Here is a 10,600-nt window from a genome sequence, read left to right on the forward strand (position 1 = left end):
AATTGTGCATGTCTGTGTGAGAGGGAGACAACGTGTGTGTGCGTACGTGTGAATGCGTGCTTGTGTGTGAGAGGGTGTAGGCGACGGGTGGGGGGAGCTTGAAATAATATTTTTTTTTTCTACGAAAGACACGTGAATGCAATTCCCAGTGAGGGGCACCAAGCTCTGCCCAAGAGCAGAAGGGGTAGGGAGAGGGAAGGGGAGAAGAGAGGGAAGGGAAGAGGAGAAGGAAGGGAAAAGGAGAGGGAAGGGGAGAGGGGGGGAGGAGGGAGGGAGAAGGAGGAGGAGAAGGGATTTCTATTTCAGAAGACATTCATAGAAAGAGGGTGGCAAATTCTGTGACCGTCTTTAAAGGAAGTGTCCTGGGACATAGAGAGAAAGAAAGAAGCCCAAAGAAGGAAAATAAAGGGCTATGATTTCCTTGTCCTGTTGCTTTGTCTCTGGCTCCCTCTGCCTCTGGAAGAGTAGCCACAGGACACAAAGATGCCCAGCTGGTCACTGCACGCCCAAGTTCAGTTTAGCTGGTGCCTCTCTCCTGTTTAGCCTGACTGCTTTCTCTGAAGGGGAGGACTCATAGCCCGACAGCCTTTTAGTTTAACCTGAAGTGTGTGCCGCCTCTCTCTGCCCACCCCAAGAACTCGCTGGAGGTGGAGGAGAGGGGAGAAAGAGGAGGACTTGAAAGTGCCTGAGGAGCTCCCGATGCTAAGAGGAGACAAACATTCCTGTGGACGACGCAGAAAGGACAAAGCTGACTGATTTATTGCTGTTTTCCATATTTATATTTTTTTTATCTCCCTGTCCTTTGGCGCACACCAGTGTTTGGAGATCTTTGAAAACACAAACCAAAACACCAGCCCCGAAGCCCCAACCCCTTGGCTAGCTCTTATGGGAATGAAACACTCCTCCCGCTGCCTGCTCCTAAGGAGGAAAATGGCGGAGAACGCTGCCGACAGCACCGAGGTGAGTAAGGATGCGAGCCGGAGCCGGCGCCCGCGCTCCCCCAGCCCCGAGCTCTGATCCCTCGGCAGGAGCAGCAGTAAGTGCAGAAGAACTTTCCCGGCCCCTCCGGCCAGCTCCTGCCTGCCGTGCTGCTGTGGGTTCCTGCATTTGCCCCCCCCTCTCTGCCCCCATTCCCCCCCGGCTCCCTCCGTTCCCCGTGGGCACAGAAGTTTGCCCGGCGCCGAGCCCTGCAGGCGCCCGGGGCCGCCCGGGGCCGCCGCTCCGCCGCAGTTCCCGGGAAGTTGGGTGGCCGTGCGGGGCGGAGGCGCAGCGGGGCCGGCGGCTCTGGGGGCGATTCGGGGGTCGGAGAGGCCGAAGGGGACAGAGCGGCTCTTGCGGCAGCACCTTGGCCAGCTCCCCGTGCTTTCCGCCGGCAGCCTTGGCTAGGATCGTTTGGGGGGACTTCGGGAGCATCCGTGTCTCTGCAGCATCCTGGAATTACCGAGCGGAGCTGCCCGCGGTGGGGGCTGTCCGGCTGGCCTGGGCAGTGCCGAAAATAGCTTTGCACTGCCTTCAGGCCGGGAGGGTACCCTGCGAGCTCTCAGGTTTTCGGCAAGAAATCCACCCCCCCCGCCGCTCCCCCATCCGTTACCTTCTGCTTCCTCAACATTGGGGTTGAGCAGCCCCTGTTTACTTGTCTGGGGCTGTCTTGACCTCACTGAGACTTCTCAAGGGATACAGCAGTGTGCGAAGTCTCAGGTCTGAAAAAGCAGAAGGATGCAGGATGCAGCCCCAGCATCTCTGGGAGCGTGTGAGAAGGAGACAGGAGAAAGTGCGAGYGTGTGCCAAACTCGCTGTTTCTATTAATAGACCGTGCCTAGCACTCTGACTGAACACTTAACACATGCTTAGGCGAGATGCAGCACAGCCGTGCACAGACCCCACGGACACTGCCCCCCACACAACTTTACAGCTTGGCCCTTGCGGGTGGCACAGAACCCGCTCCCCAGTTACSCTGCAGAGGTAATAAAGAGCCAAAGCCACTGTGAACACATGGCTGTTCCATTCTTTATTTTTCCACATCTCTGCCAAATGTCTCCTCCTTTCAGTTAGTCCTCCCAGTAGGTGTCCTGCTCGCTCATGAATTCCACATTGCTCTTCATAACAGTGTTCTCTCTGCTTGACCTTCATAAAAATGCCTCCTTTGCCATGCCGGGTGAAGAGCCAAWTTTTTTTAAATGCATATGATGTAAGCACTAAATCAAAGAACATGCCTGCTACTGCACTACAACCCCATAGAGCACGGTTTGCAGAAGAGGCGTCTATAAATAGCGAGAAGTCTGGCTGCACATCTGTAAACTGTCGTAGTCCTGACAGCACATATTGCATTACAGGTCCCAGGATCCCAGGACGGGATTGCGATGAGAAATGTACAGGCACAGACAGTTCCTTTCAAAGCCATTTTTTTTTCAATGGAAATGGTTTTCAGACAGGGAAAAGAGGTGAAAAGAGCTCTTTAAAGATTCTTCTTCTATTTCATTCACTCTTGACACATTTGTGATGTTTAATGATGTTTTCTTGCTTGTGCAATGCTGCACACGCTGCACTGTTATTTTATGGAGAAGGATTTATTTAAGAACAGATTCATTCCAATGCTGCATACAGGTTAGGAGAATATTAAAATGCTGTGGTTCGTCTCCTCAGAGTATCCATCAGTGACAGACTTGTCCAACGAGAGTGAAAATATTGCAGATTAGGCATATCCTGCTGCACTTCTGCCTTCAGAAAATCAGAAGGGATATATTTGTAAATTCTGCTTAGATATTTTCTATTTTATTAATGTTTGTATTTCTGGTGTGTGCTGAGAGAAGTTGTCTGTCTGCATATGTGCAGATGTGGAAGTGCACCAAGGAAAATATGCCAAGACCTGTGAAGCTCTTTGACTCGTCAAGCATCTATATTTAGCAAAGTCATATGATACCAGTTTGACCTTCAAACCTGTATTTCTCCAACTTTCTCTYGAAGTCAACAAATATCTGTGACAGAAGGAATGCAGTACAAAATATCTCACTTTTGGACTTACCACAGTGTCAGAGAAGATTAGGAATTGGTATAAATCAGCTTCATTTGAAACAAATGGGCTACCAGTAATACTCATTATTTGATACTAAATTTCTGGAGAATGTTGATGTCACAGTGATAAATGTGATATAAAAGAAAAAATTATCTGTAATGAGAGGTGAAGAATTAAAACATTTAACAACTGGTCAGAATGCCCTATTACCAAATCATTCCAAAGACCTTCTGGTTCTTCCTTAGATTGATTTGACCCAATTTACTTACGTTACAGCTTCATAGTATATTTTTTATGGTTTAGGGTTTTTATTTTTAAATCTGCCAGAACTAAGTGCATTAATCAAACTTTTGGTCAAATATATAAATCCTCTATTAGATGGGCAATTTAAAACAATACAATAGCTCAAAGAACATGGACACTGCATGAGAAACTTTTTATGCCCTTGACCACCCTCGGTTGCTCATTGTGCTACCTCTTCTGCTTGAAGAGCTTAAGGAAATGATRACAACAGGCTCAGACAAGGGAAAAACAATGCTACAGTGAAACAACACTATTTCCTCAAGCAAAAATACAAGAGAGTAGAAAAGCAATTGCTCACTAGCATTACTTTCCAGTCAAGGAAGGCACCTCGTGTTACCWGAAACTCAGAGGAATGCACTTCCATGGTCCCAGGCTGTATGGACATTTACAACACCAGTATCCCCATGGCCTTATACCTTGTTACAAAACATGGGTAAGTGAGTCCYAGTGTTGCCTCAGGTGCTGTTGGGTCTTGGATCAGAACATCAGAACTATCAGAATARTTTTGCAATTTTATTTCACTGATAACAACCTGATATCAATCTATCTGCCAGAGTTGAAGTAGGACCAGTGGTTTGTTGTATGTGTTTATAGTACCTTGAGAATACACAGTGCTTTTCATAAAAATAAAAATTAAGGGGAATAYGACTGTAAGTTTTTCCTATTTAGACACTCACTGATTGCCGAGGGGTCCCACTAATAGGAAACTTGCCAGAATGGTTTCAGATCTGTGTCTGGAGCGCACAAGGGAAAAAGATGCAGAAAATCTTCACTGCCCGTGGCCATCCCATGAATTTTAAGAGACATTCCATTGGAATAAAAGATGTAGAATTTCTCCTCAAGATATAAAAATGAACCTCTGTATCTTTAGTCATGAAAGGAGACTTGTCTAAATAAAACAGGACTGTTTGCATAAATAACAGATGCAGAATTGCATTCTCTGCAAATAATTAAAGACACTCTGACAGAAACAAAGTAAGAGAAACTGTCCTTTGTAGAACATACACACAAAGATTCTGCAAAATTCATGGTGCTGACCTGCTGTAGATTTTGAGTTCTGGTTTTGTTTTTTTTTAATTTGAAATGTATTAAATGGAATCCTCATCAATAATAGGCCTGATGTCAGTGATGGGGAAAAAAACAGAAAGCGTTGTGATTTCACAATAAGTGTGCCTGAATGTAACTTGTGAACCTATGCCAGGTGAAGGGAATGGAATGACAAAATCATATAATAGTTTGAATTGGAAGGAAACCTTTAAGATCATCTATTCCCCCACCTTGCCATGGGCAGGGCCTCTTCAATTTGATCAGGCTGCTCAGAGCCCCAATCTGACATTGAATATTTTCAGGGATGGGGCACAATCACCTCTCTGGGCAACCTGTATCAGTGTTTCACCATCCTCATTGTAAAAAATTTCTTCCTTATGCCTTGTCTATATATGTTTAGTCTAAATCTACCCCTTTTAGTTTAAAACCATTATGCCTTGTCCTGTCAGCAGCAGGCCTTGCTAAAAAGTTTGTCCCAATCTTTCCTACAGACCCCCTATAAATACTGACAGTAAGCACAGAGTGCTGCAATAGCACAAAGTGCTGGGGTTTATGTGCACATCCAACAGACACCTACGTGTATCAGGTTAGTGTCTGAAACAGTCCTAGAACTTGAAACTGGTCTGGTTTTGTACAATCTAATTTCTCAGTAACTTCATAAAAAGTAATTCTTGTGCTGAAGACTTCACAGTGTCTGTAGAGAGAAATGATTCCTGTCTCAYTGGTAAGGATAGAGAGATTAGTAATTTATTTATGGTAGCAAAATAGAGTCCACCCTGAATGTCCTATTATGCAAACTTTGGGCTTTGGCTAGATTTGGAGTAACATGCTTAATAGATGTGTTTCCCTAAACAGATGAATATAATATGGTTCARGATTATGTGATCCAGGTCAGCAAAAGCAAATAACTATTCTGTTATCAGAAGTGGGGAGATTATTGTCCTATCTGCATGAAATCCAGTCATATCACTACTGAGGGGGAAAAGAAGGTATTATAAAATCTGYTGAAACCATGAGCTTCTATTTGTGGTTCATGAGTAGGAAGAGGGGTTTCTCCCTAATGYGTTATCAAAGTACAAGTTAACTGAAGCAGAGCAGAAAAGTGTTGCAGAAAAGTGCACTGAATTTACTCAGTAAAACCAAGTTTTGCTCCTGGYTATTGTGSTGGATGATCTTGGAAATAGAGTTTAATCCCTCTGAGCTTTCCCATTCATAYGCTTGAATTCTGTGGTGTATTAGTGAAAGGTGGTGTAGAAAATTCTTATTGGGTATTATTAAATTCCTTAGAACACCATAAATGAATAAACATTAATGAGTGGGTGATATTTACCCATGAGAGAAATGGCACTGCTGTATGCTTTACATCTTAGCCTGCCAGAAGTCACAAGAGCTCTGGCCTGGTGTCCCAGAGCCAGCTGAGGAGGCAGTTTATAACAAGAGTTTCAACCTTGCTGAGTGRCATGCCGCATGCCTGTGTCCTGTAAATTTGAAAAGTTGTGGGTTTGGGCAGGTAGGGTAGGTGAGCTACAGAGATCAGACCACTGGCTCATGATGCAGAGCTTCTGCACTGCTGACCAGGCAGTCACAAAGCTGATTYGTGATGTCAGTGAAGAATCTTTCACTGTGGGTGTAGCCAGATTCCCAAGGGCTATAGAGACAGCTCTGAGTTAAAACAGGGAATATTCCACMTCCAACACATTTTGATTCTTTAAAATACTCCTGCTAGAACTAAGTAACCCATGCTATTAGACTAGTACAARGTAGTTCTAACATAGTCATAGGGGCTTGTTTTTGGTTTCTAGCCAATTCAAGCATGGGGGAGCAGAAATATTGCTCTGAGCCATCTTCTGCAACTTCARCTGTGCAGAACATTAATTTAGCTCAGCTGAAGATACAGCTAAATGTATTCTATTCCTTTCTCAAATTTAATACAATAAGTTCAAGGCAGTGATACTGACCATGATATTTTGGCCCTATTGAAGAAACAGATTTTGGTTGGTATTAATAATAGAGATAGGATGAAAAAACACTTATGCTTAAGTAAAGAGTAACAGCAATCATTCAAAGCAAAGTTTTGAGGTAAAAATACCATAGCATGGTTCATCCTCTGCCAGCATAGGATTGTTTCAGTGAGTAAMATTTTAGTGTCAAGAAGACTGGGATTCTTAGAAAGGGTATGGTTTATATTGGTGACTTCATGGGCTGAATCATATTGTGTTATTGTGCCAATGCTAGAAGAGAAGTTCTGTGCTAGTGAACAGGCTTTAATGACCTTTTTTTCCAGTCTGAGTTTGTGAAAAGCACCAAAAAAAAAAAAAAAATGAAGAGTGCAAGGAATTCTGTAGGTGATAGGTTTTGTATTTGTTCTGCATTCATGCTAAAAGTGAGCTGAACAAGACAGATTCACATGCCTTCCAGAGCTCCATCCTCAGCCTGACTGCAAAAGATGAAGATTTGTGTCCTTACTGGTAAAGGCAGAGCAGAGAAATACTGAAAGGTAAAAAGGCATTGTGCCTATTCTTTTAATAAGATTTTGCCTCAGCCTTTCTGAGTTTGCGACAAAGTTTAGTCCCATGACAGGTGAGGTAATGAACAGCTGAAGGGAGTGAATGATGAAATTGCTCCTACCTCTGATTCTACAGAGAATCCTGTTACCTGCTGCCTTGTTCACTAGCTTAAATTCTGTCTTCATTTAGATCTCAAAATTTTGGATAAGATGGATCTTTTCCACATCTTTATTTATTTTTTTTCCTTTGGGAGTAACCTTCAAATAACAGAAACATGAAGCACCCATCTCAAGGAAGCAAAGAGGAGATTACCYATTAAGTGGCCGAGTTGATGACCACAAGGGTGTCTTCCCTATAGAATGGAGCTGCCAGAATGGAGCAATTGTTGATTGATCACAGCCTACCTGGCTCTTTCCTTGAACAGGCACTGACTGGTTCCATGAGATCTCCTGGCATGCTGGTTCTTTTAGGGTGTTGCATGGGAGCTGAGTGGCTTCACAGTGACTGCAAGAGAATGGGCACTATTTCATTCTTAATATTTCATTTTTAAACTGAGAATAAACTTGCAGAGGGGCAGGTACTGATCTCTTCACTCTCACAACCAGTGAAGGACCACTTGAAGGAATAGAATGAAGCTGAGTCAGGAAAGGCTTAGGTTGGATATCAGGAAAAGTTTCTTACCACAGGGTGGTCAGGCACTGGAACAGGCTTCCCAGGGCAGTGGGCGCAGCACTAAGCCTACTAAGCACTAAGGAATTCAAAAAGTGTTTGGACAACACTCTCAGGAACACGGTGGGRTTCTTGAGGATGGTCCTGTGCAGGGTCAGGAGGTGAACCCGATGATCCTGATGGGTCCATTCCAAGTCAGTTTATTCTATGATTCTATGACTACAATTCTATGATTAATTCTATGATTCTATGATTCAAGAGGTATAGCAAGGTCAGGGGTGATATCTTTATRTATTTCTTATAAGTTAGGTTTGTTAGGTCCCAGTTCTGAAAAATAAAAAACCCCAAAATTTTAAAAGGCATGTAAAATGCTGGCTTTTCCATGATCTACATAACTATAAAAATAGAAACTCAGTTTAAAAATCTGGAATAGAAAATCTATTTATCTTTATTTTATTTCATCAACAATTCTGAGATTTAGAGACTAGAATTGGAAATAAGGCAGACTCATTTTCAGAAGCACTCACTGCCAAGTTCACTTTACTGAAAATTCTGTTAAGTGCAGAAATTAAAGATAATTTTCCTTTGTATTTTGAGTGTGAAATGCTAGGTGATCATAAATACAATCTCAGTGTTTTTTATTTCCAAAATGAAGTGAATATTTTAGTAATAAAACATTTGAAAAGCTATTAAGGCGAGAACAAATTGTTCAGCTGAAATTTTTGACAGAGGCACAATAATGAAGGTGAGGAGAGTACCATTCTCCCTCAGTTAAAATATCCTGACCTGCAGTACATGCTCTTGATAGTTTGTGTTTCTTCAGGACTGTACCTGGGTCTTTTCTCACAGAGTGAATTTTTGTTTAATAAGAGGCATTGCTGCTTTTTCAAGATGTTGTTTGGAGCAAAGGAGCTTCGTGAGATCTTAAGCTTTTTTTTGGGTGGGGGGAGTAGTGACCCACCTTGGAAGAGGGGCAGAGAGAAGGTATTTTCTAAGATCCTGTTTTATACCACTGTCCTCCTCAGCTTTGCCTGGTGCCAAACTCTTCATCACAGTGCAGCTGGCAAGCTTCCCATGCAGCATTTTGTTCAGTCTAGACCACGCACTTCAGGTCCTAGTGCTCTCCTGGTCCTGTCCCAAGGTACTGAGTTTATCTGAGAYGTTCTGCCACAGTTCCTCTCCTGCCCCCTTTGTGAAAGAAAAAGCAGCACTTCCCTGTCTCGTATCAGTCTGATGAGAGTAAACACCCACTGGCTGGGAAGCAGTAACATGTCGTGTTCTCCAAGGAGTAGTGTCCAAGTGTTTCCTCAGTGGCCACAAAGCACACTTGGGGTCATACGGGGTCTCACGGTTCTCCTGTCCTTCTTGTCCTTTTTGGCAAGACAGCTTATGTTTCTTTGCTTCCAAAGACCAGGAAGACCCAAAAMTTATCTCAAAGCCCAGAATCTCATGTGACCAAGCCAGGGCCTTCCAATGATAATCCACCAGTTCAAACTTATTTTTGCATTGGATCTTAATTTCTCATTTAGATAGAAGGAGAGGAGATGTTGCCATCCATTTCAGTTTCTAGATGCATTCTTGTGCTATTCATCAATGTGTTGTGAAATTTGATCCCAGCTTGGCATAAAGACCAGATACCGATGTTCTGATCTTTAGTCACAAACAGGGAAGCAWTTTACCCTTCCTGTAACTCATTCTGAACTACTTCTATGTGTGGACCATATATCTCATGATTGTGTCCTGTGTTAGAYATTAACCTGTCTGAAGTACAGGATACTTTTTTTTTTACTCTAATACGAGTTACATTAGGATATATCATGAGTAACACCACYGAGTCCTATATAAATAGGGATACCCAGACGTGTTGATTGGAATGGACTTTTGTAGACCATCTCATGCAGCCTCACACTCAGTGTAGAGMACTCACCAGCATCAGATCATGTTGGCCATTGCTGTCTTTGGGCAAGTCTTGAAAATCTCCAAGCACAGAGATTCCACTGCATCTCTAGGTAATCTCTTCCAGTGCACACAGACCTCTCAGTGGACAAGTTTTTTTTATTGTCCTATCTGAACCTCAATAATTTCACTTTGTTATGTTTTCACCTCATTTTCTCATGTGCTGCTGTTTAGAGTAGTTAATTTCCATATTCTTTGAAACTATCTTTCAGTTACTTTCAGGCTACTATTAGAATGTCCCTTTAGTGTCCTCTTTCACAAATCAAGTTCAGCACACAGTAATCACTTCTTACAGGTCACCTTCTCRTGACCACTGTGTTATATGGTATCTTGCTTACTTGTTTTTAACTGAAGGTTGTTCAAAAATGGTTATGAGAATGGAAAGGAAGAATATTTTCCTAACTGAAAGAACTTAGCAGAAGACTCACTGATTAATGCACATGGCCAAGTAGAGCCAGTAAAGTGTATTCTGCAGAAATCCCTCATGACTGAGCCCAGCTGTATATATGGTATGTTTTACTTCAGTATTTTGGGTTAATAGTTTCATATTTTCCCTAGAAAGAGAAGTCCAATCTAAAAAGCAGCATTGTTTCTTACCCACAATTTGCATCTTGTCTAAATGTACATCTGGAACAGCTGTTTCAGGAGGAAATAAAAAGAGATAGATTTAGCCACATCGCAATATAGTCGTCTCCTTCAGAGGCCCAGAGTTTTAAACCTAATTAGGAGAAGCCAAATTTACTGGGAACAGGGGGTGTTCAGCAGTTGCTAGGGATGCTTGCCTATTTTTGAGCCTTAAAAAAAAGTAAGGGCCAACATTACCCTTTCAGTTTTGCTGGCTTTGACAAAACCCAGTAGACCTTCTTCAAGTATGAAGCAGACCAAGGATGCAAAATAGTAAAACTGAGATACAGAACAGCTATTGGGTGGAGAATACAAAAAAAGGAAACTTATTTTATTGTGTGAGAAAGTATGTTGCAGACTAAAATTTCAGCTGACTCCTTTTCAGCTCTCTGTAAGTTCGATGATCTCTTAGAATTCTTGGATTAGAAGTGGCAAATGTGAAGTTGCCCTCAAGTAAAAGCCCTGTTGTGGAAAATACTAT

At 42.7% G+C, this 10,600-nt stretch overlaps 1 protein-coding gene across 1 annotated transcript in view; it reads left to right on the forward strand.

Moving 5' to 3' along the window:
• The first annotated feature begins 281 nt into the window (after window positions 1-281).
• The window catches only part of PRMT8 (protein arginine methyltransferase 8), a 56,794-nt gene continuing 46,475 nt past the window's right edge, over window positions 282-10,600 (forward strand). The window contains exon 1 of the mRNA XM_057375827.1: window positions 282-960. Coding sequence (XP_057231810.1) covers window positions 886-960 — 75 coding nt within the window. The 5' untranslated portion in view covers window positions 282-885. The remainder of the gene's footprint in view (window positions 961-10,600) is intronic.

This window comes from Malurus melanocephalus, unplaced genomic scaffold (genome assembly GCF_030028575.1).
Source record: "Malurus melanocephalus ecotype Western Australia unplaced genomic scaffold, MMel_1.1 scaffold_259, whole genome shotgun sequence".
NCBI lineage: Eukaryota > Metazoa > Chordata > Aves > Passeriformes > Maluridae > Malurus > Malurus melanocephalus.